Consider the following 19,254-nt stretch of genomic DNA (forward strand, 5'->3'; position numbering starts at 1 on the left):
CACACACACACACACACACACACACACACACACTACCTGCAGACAAAAACCAGCTTACTCAAACCTACATTGGACGCTCCGTCTAAACGAAGCTTGAGCGCCTGCAAACTGCATTCAGAGAGCCGTGAACTTAGCCTGCCAACTACATACAGGGCGCCGTGAACGTAGCCACTGCGTAATTTATAAACCAATGTAATCTTTTCTTAAAAAGTAAATGCCAACAATTTCGAGCGTTTTGTTTCCCTTTCATCCGTTTTTGTGGAATTTTTGTGAATTTTTGCGACAGGGCCAGTTAAATGGAAAGTAGGTCCACCATTTTTCATCGTCTCCATAACTTGAATTATCATAGGCCTACTAGTAAGGTCATAGTCATAGACACACGCAGATGCTATGTTACTACGTCACATGACCTGTGATGGAAGGGAGAGGAGTTTTTGTCTCTTCTGGGAACGAGGGGAATCCCTTCTTGCATAAGTAGTGATGTGGTGGGGGGGGGGGGGGGGGGGGGGAGCGAGTCAACCGGACTAAAAATATTAAGTGTCCGGATTGTTTGGCCTTGGATGGCCGAGCTTTGTGGACGCAGTTCGCGCATATCGGCCACGTGCACAATATGTTTTTAAAATATATTTTCAAGCTTCGGGAGCTGTTTGAAGTTTCTTTTACATTTGACAGAAGGGTGTAAAATGGATTTCATAATTTGAATGAGTGGTTATGGGGGTTTTGGGGGCAATTGGGGTGAGACTGAGAAGAGCAAATCGTCATCATTGGCTTTCACCCCTGGCAGGGTACAGGTACACTCAAGCTCCTTCCATTTATCTCTGTCCTGGGCCATCCTTCCAAGTGAGCTTCATCTCTCTCATTCTTTCCCCAAGCATGTCCTCCATGTTTCCCGTGGCCTACCCCTGCCTTGTGCTCCCTGTGGGTTCCGCTGCAGTGACTGTCTTGTGATGTTTCCGCTGGGCTTTCTTAAGGTATGTCCCATCCACGCCACTTTCTTAGTCCTATTTCTACTTCTATATCTTATTGTCATGTCCTTTCCCATAGCTCTTCATTTCTTATTCTATCCTGCCACTTAATTCTTAGGTTACTCCTCATACATCTGTTGAAGAAAGTCTGGACTTTATTCAGTACTGTCTTATTGTCTTATACTTATTGTCTTCCAAGTTTCGCAGCCGTAGAGGAGTTAAAGAGTTGAATCTTGGTGCGCAGTGAAATGTTGCTTGCTTTCCAGATTTTTGATAATTGATTGAATGCTAACCTTGCCTTGGCAGTTCTTGCTTTAACATCTGTCTCAGTTCCACCTTTACCATCGATGACACTTCCAAGGTAGGTAAAGGAGTCCACTTCTTCCTTGGTAGTGTCTTCCACTGTCACAGCATGGCTTGAAACTTTTCCTAGCTTCACTACTTTTGACTTGCCTGGATGTATACGTAGGCCAACTCTCCTTCATAGGCTGTTTAGTTCCTTGGTCTTTTCTTGCATCTGAGCATGTGTGTGAGAGACCAGTGCAAGGTCATCGTCGAAGTCCAAGTCGTCCAGCTGCTGCCGAGGGTCCCACTGTATTCCATTACGCTTGCCCCTGGTGGTTTCTTTGATGACCTAGTCAATTGCCAATATGAAGAGAAAAGGTGAGAGCAAGCAACCTTGTTGCACTCACTGTTTGTACCTGGAATGGTTCTGAGAGTTGTCCTTAGGCGAAGACTTGACAGTTTTTTCCATCATAGGTGGCTTTCTCTAGACAAGCTTGACGATTTTGTCAGGTATTCCAAAATGCCGCATAAGTTGCCTCAGAGTTTCCCTGTCCACGCTGTCAAACGCCTTTTTATAATCAATGAAGTTGACCGTGAGTGGTGAATTCCGAAGCGATTGCTCAACAATGATGCCCATAGTAGCGATCTGGTCCTCATATGATCAGTTTTTGCCTAATCCTGCCTGGCTTCCTCGGAGCCTCTCATCTGTTGCCAGCTTTATTCTCTCCAGGAGTATCCTGTTAAAGACTTTCCCAGGTATGGACAGTGTAATGCCTCTGTAGTTGTTACACTTGCTGAGGTCTCCTTTCTTTGGCAGCTTGATTAGGTGGCCTTCCTTCCAGTCTGATGGTATTTCCTCCTTTTGCCAAACCTTTTCAAATTGAGCCTAGAGAATTTCCACTAATGTATCTTTATCTGCCTTTAGGGCTTCCAATGGTATTTGATCGGGACCAGCTGCCTTGTGGGACTTCAGGGATGTTATTGCTGCTGCAATTTCCTCTCTCGAAGGTGGTTCCATAACTATTGTGAGGTCATTTCTGGCTGGAAGAATTTCTTGTTGGTTTTCTGGAGGTGGTCTGTTCAAGAGTTGACCAAAGTGTTCTCTTCTTCTGTTAAGTTGCCGCTCTGGGTTAAAGATAGTCTTTCCCTCTTTGTCTTTCACTGGTAGAGTGGGCTTGCTGAACCTACCTGAAAGAGTTTTGTTGTTTGGTATACAACCCGCAATTGTCCGTCTGTTGGTGCTTTCTCTGCCTTTTCGGCCAGGCCATTCAGGTGGTAGGTATTCTTGTCATTCTTGATGGAATTCTTTACCTTCCAGTGTACTTCGGTGTACTCTTGTTGTGCAGCTAGTTTCTCAGTTCGGGTATGGGCTGTTGTTGACTTGGGCCTTCAGCTCTCTTCTTCTTTTGACTTTGTCTAAAAAAAATAAAAATCTAGTGAGTTTGGGGTAGGTGATGGGGGTACAATCACCCTGTTCTTTATCGCAATTTGATGGTTGGCGATTAGGTAAACATTTTTTCAAATTGATATTCTTTGTTCCTAGTTACTTGTACAAGGGAGGGACAAAGGAACAACTGCCAAGTGTAGGCCTCTATGCACAAAAGACGAGTTTTCATTAAGCGAACAGGTCTTCACTATTATCATTATTTTTTTTGTAATGGCAACTTTTTATTTGCCTAGTAGTCACAGAGCTCTGTTATCTCTACCGACTGGTCTAGAAATTATAAATTTATAACTCAAAATTTGGGTACAGTTAACAGAATTGAATGTTTTACATGCATATGATGTAATAATGTATTATAATATATAATAAAAAACTAAATTAATTTCACTATGAACATATTTTCTACCTTCTTTGCATGTAAAATTAGAAAAGAAAATGCCATTTCTTTTATTTACGGAGGTACACAGTAAGTAGGTCATTATTGTCACGTTATTGTGTCTGATATAAAAAGCTATAGTCTGAAATGAAAATGCACTCTATAACCCTTCCGTTTAATTACTGAATTATCCTTACAAGCAATTATGGGATTTTTTTTTTTTAACTACCACAAAAAAGTTAGCCAAAACCATACCTGTTTCATTGTTTAGAGCTAATTGAAGATTATTTCTGGGTATGTGTACACTGAAGAGCCTGTCTCCTTATGTGCAACGCAGTGTCACATCGCGTGTGGCCCTTGCCACTCTAAAATCTATCAAGTAAAATTATAAAGAAACCATCTCCTTACACTAGTCGCACGTGACCGTCGCCTGCAATCGGTCCATGTAGCGATTGAGGGTCTCGTCGCGTGCGACAGATTGTAGAGGGGGTGTGACAAGTTTAGAACATCACCATTGGTTAAAATAACTAGCCAAGGCGTGCCGGTTGACACGCCGTGTGTAGTGTGGTGTGTGTGTGTGTTTGGGATGTTCATCTTCAATTCAAACCAATGCAAGTTTCGTGAATCTAATTTTGTTCTTTTGTTTTTTTAATGAACAGCTGGAGAAGGAGGAAGGCTCTTCAGGATTGGCCATGTACGGAATAAAAAATTGTCTTCGACTCGTAGAATTCCCATCTGTCGGCCATTGTACTTCCTTGTCCATCTTGACATTAAAATTTGCCTTTGTCTCTCTTCTGTGAATTGTCTGTCGCTTGCAGCTAAACGTCGAGTCGTGCATACGGAGACAGTTTTTGTTGTAATTGTCGCATGCAACTGAAAATTTTGGAGCGATGTCACACATATGAGGATACTCATCACTAGTGACCCTCGCGTCGTGCATAAGGACCCTGAGACGTAGGCTTAGTGCACTCACAAACTGTACGTTTTATTTTACAGACTTCTTTTTTTTTTCTTCTTTTTATTGAACAGACTGATTGGTGTGAGACGGAAATAGAAGCAGGTTCGCTGTTAATAAGAGTGACTCGTCCTCTTATTTTAATTTGATCTCATATACATCACCTACAGCAAAATGCAAAAGTATGAGAAACTGGAGAAAATAGGAGAAGGTAAGTTTTTCTTCATCTGAAAGATCTAATATTAGATCAACAACTCCTCCCCCCCTCACCCCCCACCCCCACCTTCTTAGTAAAAGTGAAGCTAACCAGAGTAAATGTATCTGTTTAGTGTAATAATGACTGCAGTTATAGTGAATATTATGTCAATAGCAATTTTCAGTAATAATCGCTCGACCATTGACAAAATGTTAAAGTCTTGTTTATTTACATGCAAAATAGCAGGGAAATTCATATTGTATTGGTATTAAGATTATGACCTGGAAATAAACAAAAAATTTTATTTAAAATTTGTATTATGCTTCCATCCGATAAAGTGAGTGAAAAGGATCAGCTATTGCTGATTAGTCTAGCATAGCATGCACTGAGGGGAAACTCACATAGCCAACAATTTTCTCTTGTGTGAATGATTATGTGATTGTTGTAAAGCGCTCAGAGCTTATATTAAGTATGGGAAAGAGCGCTATATAAATGCAATCTATGATTATTATTATTATGTTAAAAAAACCCAGATCTGTTAATTTAAATCTCCCTTGATGTAGTCTAAAATTTGCAATTGATGAAAAAATGTTCAGGTCCCTCCAATTTCGCTATTTGTGTGATAGAGTGTGTTAGTGTTCTGAGTAAAGGTGACAATCCATATGTGCGGGACGGCAGCGGCAGCGGGACGATAAAAATCGCTCCAACAGAAATATCAATGTCTGAATCCATAAGTGCGGGACGATAAAAATCGCACCCAGGAGCGATTCTGCCGCAGACAAAAATATGAATGTGGCGGAATAGGGTTGACTGTGAAGAATCTCTGTGTGATGCAGTCAATTCATTTGACACGGAAAACTTGCTGAAACCATTGCACCCCTATGTTGTCGTTCATTCACCCATTTTCTTGATATGCCCAAATGGTGCCTTCTGGGCTGTCCTGAATGGCAAAGGAATGGATGGACCTGTTCGTTATGCTAGTGACAAAAGATCAAGATAATCATCATCAGCAGTATTCGTTCTTGTTTCATTAACCTAGACAGTTTTGACTGGGTAGGTGCCATGCTGCTCAAAACAAAAAAGGCGCCAACATGCCTTCCCCTTTTGAATTTGCTACTTGCAATATCGCACATTTCGTCCCGCTGCCGTTCCGCTGCCACACATATGGATTTAATGTGACTTGCGGTACCGCACATATCGTCCCGCTGCTGTGCCGCTGCCGTCCCACACATATGGATTGCTACCTTAAGCTCTGAGCATTCACCATCTTAAAGCAGATCAGGACGTGTTTATTGAACAGTGACTTGAAATTGACGTAAAAGAGTACATCTTTATGGTCTTAAGGTACATGTCGCTAGCCGCGTGATTCAACTACCTAAGTGCCAAGAGACCAATTTTTCAGGAGAAGCAAAAAACAGTTTTATTTCTTTATGCTCGTACCTATGTATCTGAAATTCAGATATATGATATAATATAACCTAGGACAATGGTCTGTAACTAACTTTAACAAAGAAAAGCTTTCTTACATAAGTTACTGGACGTAGGCGGTTTACACCTACCAAAGTCTGCGTGATTCAACTACGTAAGTGACAGTATGATGGCATCTAGGCGTTTGGATCACGTTAATCTAGGCCACTTGACTAGCGCCAATGGTCACCTGGGCGTTTGAGTTATGGACAAAAGCAAATCACAATAGTTTTAAGAGGACTTATAAAGTTAAGAGTAATTATTTTAGTTATTTGGTTGGGTCTTCTTGGGCAGGAGTGTTTTTGGTCTCATGGAGTTGGTAATTAAGACCTTTCATCTTAACATTCAATTTGTACTGGATGTTTTTGTTCAGTGTGTATCAAAGGCAATGAACGTTTGTGACAATGCGGTCGTTTTTGTTTCAGCCAGGTCTGAATGATCAAAAAATCTATTAAAAAAAAAAAAGAGGGGGGAGGGGGGTATTGTCTTGCTCTCTTAAAAACATTCAAGATTATCCATGGGCACATAGACCATGTCATTTTTCACGGACCTTTCGATTACACTGTTTGTGCGGTCCACTTCCATTTGTTTCTTTTTCAAGGTATTTGAGTTCAACAGTTTTGTCGCTGATTGCATTTGACAAGAAAGCGTTGTGGTCTGATAAGTACTACCATCACTGTATATAATGAACATTGCATTTATTGTGAGTAGGCGGCTCCTCTAGGACGTCACTGACACAAGAAGAGAATTCATTGGCAATCAATGGTCCTTCCCCTTCATGCCAAACGTGACTCTTCATTTCTTTGGTTAGCAAATTTTAAAGAATATAGATTGCTAATTTGGTTCTGTTATGATATAGTGCAGCAGATGCGTTTAACGCCATACTAACAATTCCTCTTCCAAGTCCATGCACACTAGACATAATCTATGATAATCTGGTCCCATCCACTGGGTTTTATGCAAGCTACTTGTTAGATTCTTTCTCCTATCTTGCATATTTCACATTGATCCTTCCAACATACATGCATCAATAGGTTGCTCTTTTTTACTATCTAAAGTCGTCTTGGACAATTTGTGACTCTTCACATTTTCTTTGGTACTCCCTATAAAAACTCCAAGGCTTTGAAAGTGTTGGTCAAGATAGATTTTGCCTGTATTCTGTCTGTAGTAATAGGAAAGCAATGTCATCAAGTTTGTCAAAGAATTACTTGTCACAAAATTGCTACCCCCTGGGGCAGTGCCACTAACTGAAGTGTCTTTAGGCCATTCCCAAAGGGGGGACATTTCTCGTTCATGCACAGTAGAATTATAAATGGGCTGATTCATCAATGTCAAGCTCACTGCCTGATCTACAACAAGGAACTGCTGCTTTTTCTTTCCTAATCCTTACTATTGTCATTTTTAATCTACTTCTTTTGTATTATTTGGTCACACTCTTGTGACCCGCTATTTCTGGGGTGCCTTGAAAGTCGAAACAGACTTTGTGTTGTTGAAGCTAGAGAGGTGAGCAGAGTAAGCCTGATTCCCTGTAAAGACTTCTCTGTTGACATCCACCCCTTTGTGCTCATATGACCTTATACAGTTGCGAGTGCCGTAAAACCTCTACTAAATTAAAAAAATAAAATAACAAAATTGCTTGTCCTCTTCTGTTCTCGTCTCTGGTAATATGACAATCATGGAGCTCCCATCTCCAAGTCATGTAAACCGCCTTTGCCAGTCATGAATTACTACTGTATGAGGGCAGTTGTATACAAACTCATTGTTTTGCCTACAGGTAGAATGTCGCTGTAGATTTGTTCCAAATTGAAGTGTAGACCTGGAGAGTAGAAGCTTAAAGTTTGTTGAAGAAAAAATTTTCAGGGCATATATATGCTTATGAGTGGCTTTCTTTTTTCGAGTGAAAAATTAAGTATCATCTACCCGCCACTGATTGAACTATTCAATGATTCAAGAATGTTACATGACAGACACAGAAAGGGGCGCTCACTTAAAGTAAATTAAGAAACGCGAAAAGTTGGGATAAGAATACTTTCCAATAGTTGTACAGAATGTGAAATAAGCACCCCTCAGCTGTCTGTCAAAGACTTTTAAAAAGATTCATTCGTCAGAAGCTTTCGCTACAATTTACCGACTTGGCCGATTCAGTATCAACATTATTTGATTCCGTCTTTCCTTTTTATCAACCACACTATCATAGATTACGCAAACTGCCTTGACAAAATCGTCTGGCTATCAATAGGGTTCGATCTGAGTCGAAGTTAGTAAAGGTTGTTGTGATGTTACCCTCAGTCTGTTTTGACAAAGGCCACAGTCGTGTAGGTCGCGCCGCCTACTTGACAGGTGAACACATCAACCAGCCGCAAAATCTGTGTGATTCAACCTCCCATTTGCCACCGGGCTGCAAAACCGGCACTTGGGCGGTTGAATCACGTGGAAATTGAGGACTATGTGATATGGGCGATTGATTTACTGAAAGATTGAAACAGTTTGCAGTAATCTTTCAAACTCAGGATTTCCACATAATGTGTATCAAGGGCTGTACTACATAAAGGGATCAAAAAGTGATTTTCGAAAAGTTTGTCACTTAGGCGGTTGAATCCCACGGCTAGCGATGTACATTTGTTACCTACCTTTCTTTGCCCCACCCCTTCCATTTTATTTTATTGCCTTGCTTTAAAAGCTTTAGTACTCATGGGTAATAAATACATTGCTTCTTGTAATTTACAGGAATGGCAACTTACTTTTTAATTTATTTGATATTGTTGATTTATTCATTTTTAATTTATTTGATATTTTTATTAATTTTTTTAAAATATTTTTTTTTGGGGGGGGGGGGGGTTGCCTATTGGAATTAGTTCTATTACAAAACTTGTAAAATTGACTATTTCGATTTGATCGATTGTCTTCTCTGTGATATCAATGGATGTCTTTTTCAGGTACCTATGGCACAGTATTCAAAGCCAAGAACAGAGACACACTGGAGATTGTTGCTCTGAAGCGAGTACGGCTTGATGATGATGATGAGGTAATATTACATGTGACTGTTTGCACTAGAACCCAAGTGTTAAAGATGTTAAAATTTGTAGTGGTTTATTGTACTCCTTAGACAATGCCATTGCTTTTGAAATGACATACTTAATGTTTATAATATTGGTCATGTCCACAATTAATACAATCCCACTAATCCCAGTGTTTAAAAATTATTAACATAATTTAAGATACTGTCAATGTCTTGAAAATGTTGTCAGTGTGTCTGGTAAAATTTTTCTAATAAAGAAATTCTAAGACTATTTCTGTCATCTCCCAAATCTGCACACAGTTGAAGGTGGGGTTTTTTTTCTTGTTTTTTTTTTTTTATTGAACTGGATGTTTGGTTAAAAAAGGTGAACCAAGATACACTAATGAAGGACTGCCCTCTGAGACATACCTATGGCTTTTATTACTGTTATTCATGTGAATTCTTGGTTTTGGTCTTTTCCAGGGTGTTCCCAGCTCGGCTCTGAGAGAAATTTGTTTGCTGAAGGAACTGAAGCACAAGAATGTTGTCAGGTATTGTTTAACTTAGCAATTTTACTGTTCATTCTTTCTAGAATTTTAAACAATACCTGTAAACGAAATCTTTATAAGATGTGTCATCATGAGGTGCAAAGTACATATTGATGCTTCATGAATATAAAGAATGAGAGGTAACCGAGGAAAAAAATCTCTTTTTTATATTTAACATTCTGAAATATCTTGATCCAGTGCACATAATACTGGATCTTTTCTAAACTTGACTGTAAAAGGTGGGGAAATGCATATTGTTCTAACATGTTTCATAAGTTGAGAGATTATTTTCTGACCTCTATTCAGTTTTACCCTGGTATAGAAATGTCTGTATAATTAATGAGATTTTGAGTAGCTGGGCTTACTTAAATGAAAATTTGTCTGTCCTTTTCATTGTTTCTTCCCATGTTGATTCATGGCATGGTAATCTAGTGGAGTCTTGGTGCCTTTGGGTTTTTTTTACCCGTAGTCCCACATTCTGGGAAGGATACTTAGAAACTTTCACTTTCCTATTTTTGGTGATTAAGGGGTTTACTGATCTTGTAGTTGCAGGTTGACATGAAGAGATATAATTCTTTTGTGTATTTGTGCTTTTGGGGTTGGCATTCCGTATTACTTTTGTTTCAACCTGAACACATGTTGTAGAAAGGCTGTCTATCACTATGAAAAGGGGTTGTATGGTCATGGTCATTACATAAATATATTTCTTTCTTGCCCTTTACTTTTTCATATTGTTTTGTGAACACAATTACTGATGCCAACATTCTTGTTACAATTTTTGCAGTGTTGTCAAATCATACCTTGAGATAAACAATGCTTAGTGTATAATTCACCTATTCTGTCTTGTGGGTGTTTAATGGAGTTTTTCCTTGTGAACATGTTTGCGTTATATAATAAAATTAAGCTCAAGTTTTGCTTTCATACTACACTGAAATTGTAATGTCTCATCATGTACTTTTGCTTTTTTTCTGCAGGCTTCACGATGTTGTTCACAGTGAAAGAAAACTGACCTTAGTGTTTGAATATTGTGACCAGGATTTGAAGAAGTACTTTGATGCTTGTAATGGAGAGATTGATCCTGATACTGTTAAGGTAGAATATATGTGCATTGTCTCTTTTATGAGTGGATTCAAATGTCTATGATTAATTTTTAGAATAAAAATTATAATATATATGTTGTGACGGCTGCATATGGCCTCACATTATAAAAAGATTAAAACTTGTAAAGAAGGCGAAATACAGTCTCTCTCTTGCCTGCCTGCCGGAAAACTGATTTATTGTTGTTTCTTTTTACTTTGAAATCTCGTGTGAATTCAAAACGAGAAAATATGTGACGTGTCAAGAAGGGGAAATAATTGTGATATTAAAGAATCGTTATTACAACATTCGCAACTTAGTTCATTCCCATTTTTACATATCATAGCTGCATTCATTCATTGCATATGTGCTTTTATGGGACTTCATAGCTGGTGATGTGGGAAGGGACACAGTGCTTTCCCATATTTTCTCCATTTACTTAACTTTGCTTTTTCACTTTTTTGTGACTGTTTTCACTTTTGAAAATCCAAAGGTAATATAAAGTATGCTTTAAAAAGATTCGTAGTCTGTCATGAACAGAAAAAAAAATGGGATGAGGGTTTCACATTTCAGTCTTTCCTGTCTTTCGATTTTTTTTCCTCGTGAAAATCTCACAAACGTCCTGGATCACTTCCTTTTCATCAAATGAAAATGCCTCATGCTTGCTTTCATGCCAAATGATCAGTTTGTTGTTAACAGCCTTTGCTGCCAGTGAACTGCGGAGTGCTGTATAAACACGGTTCTGAGCTGGAAAACCACGGTCATTGGGCTCGGAAGAAAGGGGGATAGAGAAGGCTTCGGGATAGAGAAGGGGGAAAATTATGCTTGCCAGATGCACACCTCCTACGTTTTAAAACGTATGCAAACCACTGCTCACGTACCACCAAAACTTAAAGAGTGTAATCTGCAGGTTTTATGCGTAATTAACGCTTATCTGTACGTAATGGGGAGCCCTGTTATCCCAACTTAAAACACCTTAATGTACTCCAGACTGCTGCCATTGGTGTTACTATGAAACAAAGGAATTAGGTTTGTCCAACTAGTTTCACCAAACTATGAATACTCACTATTTGATTACACTCATTTTTTTGTGTAGGCCTACCCTTTTTGTTTGTCAAAGTTGACTAAAGAATGAGTTAATGTACCCAAGAAATATTTCAATATTTCTCCTTTTTTTCTCAGAATTGAAGAAAAAAGTGCTTTATTTTGTATGCGCAAAGTTCTTGAATATTATCTCAGTTTCTGTGCTCTTTAGAACAAAAGACAAATAAAATATGAGTTAGGCTGTAGGTTTTGGCGTTGACATCTCTTTTGACTTTGGAAATAGAAAAGAAATGTGTCCTGCATCACTGTGTAGTATTTTATTTTATTTTTGTGTAGAGGATTTTTATTTCAGGCGTCTGTCAACGAAAGAAATTATTGTCATTCTTGCTGCACAAAGAGCTTTGTACAAGTTGCTTTTGCATATATTTAAAAGTTGGGAATAGGAATTATTTCTAAACTTTTATTTCAATATTTCATGTGTCACTTTTATTTCAGTCTTTCATGTGTCAGTTGCTCAGAGGGATTGCTTTCTGCCATAGCAATAATGTCCTCCACCGGGATCTGAAGCCACAAAATCTTCTAATAAATAAAGTAAGTGCAAATGCGCATTCTTTTTACTGTTATTATTTTTCACATCATCACTGTAGCAAGAACAATGATTAGCTCGAAATGTTTTTCACTCAGCCTGCATAGAAGGGTAAAACAAAGTTATCTGATTTTCTTGCAATGAAGAGAATATCAAGAAATGTGTTATGAAATTTTTTCAGACTTGATTCTCTTTCAAGGGGAGTCTCTGAGAGATTTCAATGCTTTTTAGCATTTTAGTCTTTGAACATATATAGAGGTGCAAATAGTTATTTTAGCACTACTATCATTTTTATATACCGTACCTGTATTTTACAATAGTAACACAAATAAGATTGAAAGCAATTACCTTAGACTAAAACACTAAGTTCCAACTTTACTATATGTGTTATATGACTCTACCATATAAATAATGTTGACTGATAATTGTAAGGCATTTACTGTGTTAACAGCTGACAGTATAAAGGCAGAATCACTGAAGAAAAGTTAGCAGGGGCATTAGGTACTAATGAAAGATTTACTAATCACATTCATTCCAGGGTAAATAATGTTTCAAGTGAGTAGAGTATAATTATTTTTCCTTTTGTCACTAAAGCAGTAGACTGTGCATTCTATGGTCTTTAACTGTATTTCCAGAATGGAGAGTTAAAGCTGGCTGACTTTGGACTCGCAAGAGCATTTGGTTTTCCAGTGAGATTTTATTCAGCTGAGGTGATTGTTTCAGCCATTCTTGTTTCTGAGTTCTGAATCTACCGTACATTATTCTTAATCCTCCTAGTGTCGATAGCTGATTAAATTACCCATAAGTTTTGTTATGTGGTGTCATGGCCAATTAAATTAGTTGTAGTTTGAGTCACTATTTCGATTTGTTTGTCCTGAATTATTTTTAAAACCCGAAACATTTCAGTTTCTTCACAAATGAGCTCTACCTCATAGATACCTTTTATTTTCTGAAATTGTATAGGTTTATGACCTTCACTTTGTTGGTTTGCTGTTTTCAAGCCTTTTCCTACATAATGAATGAAATTATATATAATTTCTCCTGACACCCAGGCTGTTTGTATGTTATGCTTGGGTAGGTTTAAGAACTTAATGAATTTTTAATCTATGTATACTTCATCACATTGTTTTAAAAAACTCTTACCATTCATTGTTGTTTTTGCTCTCTAGTTTAGGTGTGGGGATAGAGATTCAGAGTTAAATTTGTGTTAAAGGATATGGTGTTTTCAGCTGCTGCAAATAATCATTCAACACTCGGCGCATTGCTTGGTAATGGCAAGCCTGATTGGAGAGTAAATTCTAAGTAGTTGTAACCTGGTATGAGATTTAAAAATGATGGAATAGTTATCCTTTGATAAATTTCTTTTGCTTCACATCACATTGTTTTGCAGAAATTTTTATTGTATTTCTATTCATTTGGACGATTTGACGATGGTATAATAAGGCTTTCTTGGTTTTTTCCTTGTGTAGCTTATTGACTAGCAGATTTAATCTGCAAATGAATCCCAGAGACTGCATTTGTTGTTTATAATCTATATTTTTAAGAAATGCCAATCAATGACTGTTGACCAAATGAAAATATTAAAGTCTTGTATGGTCCTCAGGTTGTCACCTTGTGGTACCGCCCTCCTGATGTGCTGTTTGGGGCAAAGATGTACTCTACATCGATAGACATGTGGTCAGCAGGCTGCATATTTGCTGGTATGTGTTCATTGTTTAATATGTAATAATATATGAAGAGTCCACGGGGGAAAAGGGTATAGTCACAAACTGGAAATTGTGAGGGTGTCAATTTTTAAAGCTTATGGACTCATAACTTCATATTTGTTTGATTGGTGGTTTATTGTGTTTGTTGAATGGGACATCTAAGAACAATAATCAACCAATAGTTGAACTGAAATACAGTATTGAGTCAACAAGCCTTCAAAATTGATATCCTCACAATTTTCAGTTTGTGACTATTTTACAAAAAAGAATGTCTAGTCCATTTTTGGGCCAGGACGTACCAGTAACTCGTAAATATCAGCATATTGGGAGGATGAAAAAGAAGAAAGAGAGATGAAAAACGCTGTACTTTGCTTAAAATATTTACATTTGTTATCCTATGGGATACTTTGTTCACTACATTCTTTTATACATTTTCTTTTCAGAATTGGCAAATGCAGGTAGACCCCTCTTTCCTGGCAATGATGATGATGATCAACTGAAACGGATATTTAAGTATCCTTTAAAAGAGGACTTTTCACAAAAATGTCATTTATAGTGGAGTGAAGAGCAAAAAAGAAAGCGTAGAGACGTTGTATTTTGGTATATCAATACTTATTGGAAATATGTTTTTTTAAGCATGTGTTTTGTTTTGTTTATGTTTTGATAGCAGCCAAGTCATCAATATAGGCCAAGTACAGTCAATCCTGTCCACAATGGTCACTCAAAATCAGAGAGAAAAATGACCGTCACAGACTGATAGCAACTATGGTCAGGGTCTAAAATATGGTCACTCACAATATATATGAAAGTAGATTCTAACATGGTACATGTAAACCACCGACAACAACGCATAAGCTAAATCAAAGCATTCCATTCCGAGAAATGCATCCAACAGACTCAAACCCCAGTATAGCAGTCATTCACATAGCAAAACAACTCAAGAAAAACCAATAAGCTTGGCAATAAGCCTCAGCAACATCTTTCCATTGATAGAACACACACACTCAGTCTGAAAAAGGGTAAGCGGAAAACTTTTGTAGCAAGTGACTGCTAAGAGCAGGTTTTGAGGCCAGCTTGTTGTGAAAGTGACTGACCATGGCTGCATTGGGCTGGGATCGCAGTGGACTGTACAGCGTAAAAAATATTGGAGAATCACAAGGGTGTTGTGTAATAATGGCCATAGGTACATTTAACCGCTTTAGAGAGTTGACTGCTTAGCCAAGTTTAAATGTAATTAACTCCTCCTCTTCACCAAGAGTTGTGTAAGATTTACTTGAGATGAAATACATGTTGCTGTCACTTGTTGATTTTTTCATTTGTTGAGTTTGCCTGAGATAAAAGAAATTTCTCCTTAATGAAGAAGACTTTTGGGCACACCAACAGAGGATACGTGGCCAGGACTGTCTCAGCTTCCAAACTACAGGGTGAGTCTTTGTTAGTTTTTACAAGAACAAGGGTATGATATAGGGTTTTTTGTGTCCCATTCACCACCATAAGATTGTGCACTGAGACTTCTCCCTCCAAAAGGCTGTAGCTAAAGTTGTAGGGAACAGTGAAGATGCTTCGAACAACTCCAGTTACAACAGAGTGCTTTGTACAGAGTTTGGGGATACCTGCGCCTAAGCTCACTATGACATCTATTGAAGTATTGCCACACCTTCGGACAGTGTCAACATAGGAGTATAGTAACCATAAAGTAAAAATGTAGATCTGTATTTGTTTTATTTTTTTTATTTTTCCGCCCTTTGTGGAATTGAGGGCTTCTGGAGCTTTTGAAAAGCTAAAGCATTGGACAGTGAGTATCCATCAATCATCTCAGTGGTACTCTGAGAATGTCTTTGGAATATGAATGTTGAAGCATGGATTTGTGTGTGAGTATGTATGCATGTATATGGGTGTGTGTATGTGTGCTTGGTGTTTACGATGTGTGTGTGTGTGTGTGTGTGTGTGTGTGTGTGTGAGTGTAGTGTGTGTGAGGGAAAGAATTTAGAAACTTCAGCATTTATAGAAGATTTATGATGGAGATTAGCAAAAGACCTGTAGCAATGAGACTTATTTTTTTGTCCTCAGCCATTTCCAGTGTACCATGTCAGCACAACCTGGCAGCAGGTGGCACCAAAACTGAACTCCAAGGGCAGGGACCTTTTGCAGGTGAGGACAAAGAAAAGCAGTTACATGTTGAGTCAATGTGGCCTTTGTCTTCTGCGTTCTCCCTCTCTACTTAGTACAACTGATAAGTGATTATAGTGGAGATTGTTTATTAAACCAAGAAAGAAAATAGAATCTTCAATGTAATGCTAGGTCAAATAAGAATGTTATCACGTGCTTCAAAATGGTAGTCTAAGGAAGTGTGATGAGGCTCTTGAAGGAGAAAGTGGGGCGTGGCATGCTTGAGTAATTCATGGCACCCTTAGATTACTCCTAGAATAATTGAGTGTTGTGGTTGGAAAATCATGTTGACATTTTTTTTTCTTGCATAGAATGTAAAATTAAGTTAAAAGGGCTCCTCTGATAAATTACTTTAGCTAAAATGGAGTATTTGAAATAGCAAAATATTGGTCTTTAAAATTCCAACATTTGTTCACTGATATGAAGTTATACCAGTCAGAAACGCTGTGTAGATTGTGTAAAAATTGAGGATTAGAAAGACATGGAATTTGTGTTTAAAACTTACAAAATTTGCTAACTAATTCGGAGCAATTCAAGGGAGCAAGTGGTAGGTGCTATTTTGAAAATTGCTGAAATTCAATTTTATCTCATTAAATTGGATTGGTGCTCTTCTTATGGTACTTTTTTGTGAATCTATTTGTTGTTTATTTTGTTGTGAATTGTTCCTAAACAAGATTTGAATTTTATTTTTCTGTTCCTCTTTCATTATCCACTGCCAACTCTGTTAAGCTTTTATCTTTTATTCCCAGTTCATGATATTACATCTGACTTTCCTCTCCTTTCGTTTTCAGAAACTGCTGGTGTGTTACCCACCTGACCGACTCTCTGCAGAAGATAGCCTGCAGCACGCATACTTCTCTGATGTAAATCCTAGTCTTAAGTAATTCAATCATTTCATTATGTTGTGTTGAAGATTATATCAACTTCACCATTTACTTTTGTACAGTGCACATCGTATGGCATTTTGCTGAAGTTGATGAAATTTTAAATCTATTCCATTTTCATGCATTCTGTAAGTTAATTTTTGTGATGTGTAATATTTTTTTTATTTTTTTTGTGGGGGTGGGGAGGGTGTTGTTTTAATTTTTTATTTATTTTTTTTTTATTTGAGGGGGGGGGGGGAGAGGGAGTTACGTGAGAGGTGTTATATGTTTAATTTATTAACACTATTCACCCTGCGTTGCCGTATCAGTGCACTTGTGTCCACCTGGCTTGCCGCGAGCCGTGGGAAGAAATTGGTCTGAACTCGACACACTAACCTTAGACACACATTGTGCCCAAACTATTTAGGGTACCAATATGAAAGTTCGCTTAAATTTTACATAACTCACTCACCGCCACTACCACACCCCTGTCGGTTGCTTATTTTCCTCTTTATTTCTACTAATTGCTGATACATATGCGGCCGCGGCATAGCCCAATTACTAGAGTAACATCCCTTTGACCACTCAGAGCAGTTTCACTTTATTACAATGATTTCACTTGAAATTCTGCCAATTTTTGGAACAGGAGTTCCCTTTGTCCTATTTCTGGGTTTTGTTTTGAACGTAGGACGGCCGAAGTTGGCAAAATGTTCATGCCGATATGAATTGAAAACGACTCGTAATTTTAGAGATTCTGAATCCATTATCTTTCAATGAACTCAGATTCAGATAATGAAGCGCAAAATAATGGTAGTGATGGTAGTTTGAGATGAGAGAAAGAGGTACATCACCTGTCGGCAGCAATAGGAGCTAGTACTAATACTAGATCTAGGACTAGTACTGAGTTTAGTACGACGACTAATGATTCAAGCGGTGACGCTTGAAATAGTGCTGCCTAAGTCATCATAAACTTATCAATTTAGTTTTTGTTTTTATTACATATTTTTGAGTGTATTTTAGGACAGAAACTTCAACTCTCACAAAAACAGGAAAAATATTGTACTGGCTAGTTTGGCTAAAAAAAAAAAGTTTTAGTCCCCAAAATTTGTCGTTTTTTGAAAAGCTATAAACCATGGACAAAATAATATAGAGTCAATATTCTTTCTGCTCTGTAAAGCTCAATATCTCCTACTGAAACTGACCAATTTTCATAAATCTAAATAGGTACAGAGTAACTGAATTTTGAAAAAGGTAAAAAAAAGCTGGTAGGCGGCGGCTTTTTCTGAGCTGAGGCGCCGGCAGCGAGTGAGTTAAAATGTTCTTTTAATATTATTAGAGAGAAAGATGAAGGAAAGAGCCTCAAAAATAATGTATTCTTCGTCCGACTGCGACTCATCGGCCCTCAATTTAGCCATAGCAACTTATAGTAAATCTATGATCTAGATCTAGCTTTTCTTCGAAGTTTTCAAGGCACTAAAACCAATCCGATCGCCTCGTTTTTCTAGCTTTACGTCTTCTTTCACTTTCTTTGCCTCTTATGTCTAAAACAAAACTAAAAACATGGTTCACGTATTTTGACAAACAAAAATAGCTGTGGCATTGTTGTTTTTTGTGGCTGTTTCTTTTTTTCTTCTCGTCCATGAAGATTTCAGTGCTCACTTTCTTACCATGATTTGCTGTGGCAAAACAACAAAACTAACTCGTACTTAGTGAAAAACTGGATTGAATCAAGCTAGCAAAAGTTTTTACGAGCTACAAGCGACCTATTTTTTTCAATAGAAACCTGGATAAGTGGACTGGTATTTTGCTACAACTATTGTCGTAGCTCGGTGGACGGAAGCACGCGGCAGCTACAAATATACTCGTAGCTTGGGTGCAATGGGGTTTTATTGTTGTGTGTCTTGCTGTATCGATGACAATGTGAACACAAAAGTTAGGTCAAATGGGCATTGAGCAATGTGTATTTTTACGAAATTGTGGTGTGATACTGAATTGTTGCATGCTTGAGCGTCACTTGCAAATTGTGGTTGAAAGAATTAGTTCTGAAATGAGTTGTCTGAAGTCTTGGGACTAATATATTAGGTCATGTTATGCTATTGTTTGCTGTATATATTTTCTTCTTGTAATTTATTAGTAAATCGCAAAAATATTTGCCCCTGTTGTTGGTTTTTACATGTGCAGGGAGAAGCTTTGTTGACGCAATGTTTTCATCAGCTACCAGTTTGACATCAGTGATGTCATATGCTTATTGTCATTTGTTACATTGGTTTGGATGTCTTCTATCTTTGTTTGCATTTTTATTGTCATGCGTTATGTATGTGTTAATCATGCTCTAATTGTTAGGTTAGGATTTGGCTGTTAAAATTTGTGTTGACTTTTGCTGTCGTTAATGTTATTTTTAGTTGCACTCAGGTGAAAGCTCTTAACAAACAACGCTTTGCATATCAACAGACATTTGTCAGTCATCCCGTCTCCAAAAATGGGTTTCAAGTGAGAGATGTAATTTGACAATCCATTTTTATGACGACTCTCCTGCAAACAGGATGGTTTTTTCCTCACAGATTTCTTCTTGTCA

At 37.9% G+C, this 19,254-nt stretch overlaps 1 protein-coding gene across 1 annotated transcript in view; it reads left to right on the top strand.

Moving 5' to 3' along the window:
- LOC101853437 (cyclin-dependent-like kinase 5) overlaps positions 1-18,014 on the top strand; it is a gene marked incomplete at its 5' end in the record, with an annotated part of 21,259 nt that extends 3,245 nt beyond the window's left edge. The window contains 11 exon segments of the mRNA XM_005091333.2: positions 4,100-4,236; positions 8,625-8,713; positions 9,170-9,237; positions 10,209-10,326; positions 11,851-11,946; positions 12,577-12,651; positions 13,545-13,641; positions 14,091-14,160; positions 15,011-15,071; positions 15,718-15,798; positions 16,608-18,014. Coding sequence (XP_005091390.1) covers positions 4,200-4,236; positions 8,625-8,713; positions 9,170-9,237; positions 10,209-10,326; positions 11,851-11,946; positions 12,577-12,651; positions 13,545-13,641; positions 14,091-14,160; positions 15,011-15,071; positions 15,718-15,798; positions 16,608-16,700 — 885 coding nt within the window. The 3' untranslated portion in view covers positions 16,701-18,014.
- Between the last annotated feature and the right edge of the window lie 1,240 nt (positions 18,015-19,254).

The sequence above is a fragment of the Aplysia californica genome, unplaced genomic scaffold (genome assembly GCF_000002075.1).
Source record: "Aplysia californica isolate F4 #8 unplaced genomic scaffold, AplCal3.0 scaffold00028, whole genome shotgun sequence".
Lineage (NCBI taxonomy): Eukaryota > Metazoa > Mollusca > Gastropoda > Aplysiida > Aplysiidae > Aplysia > Aplysia californica.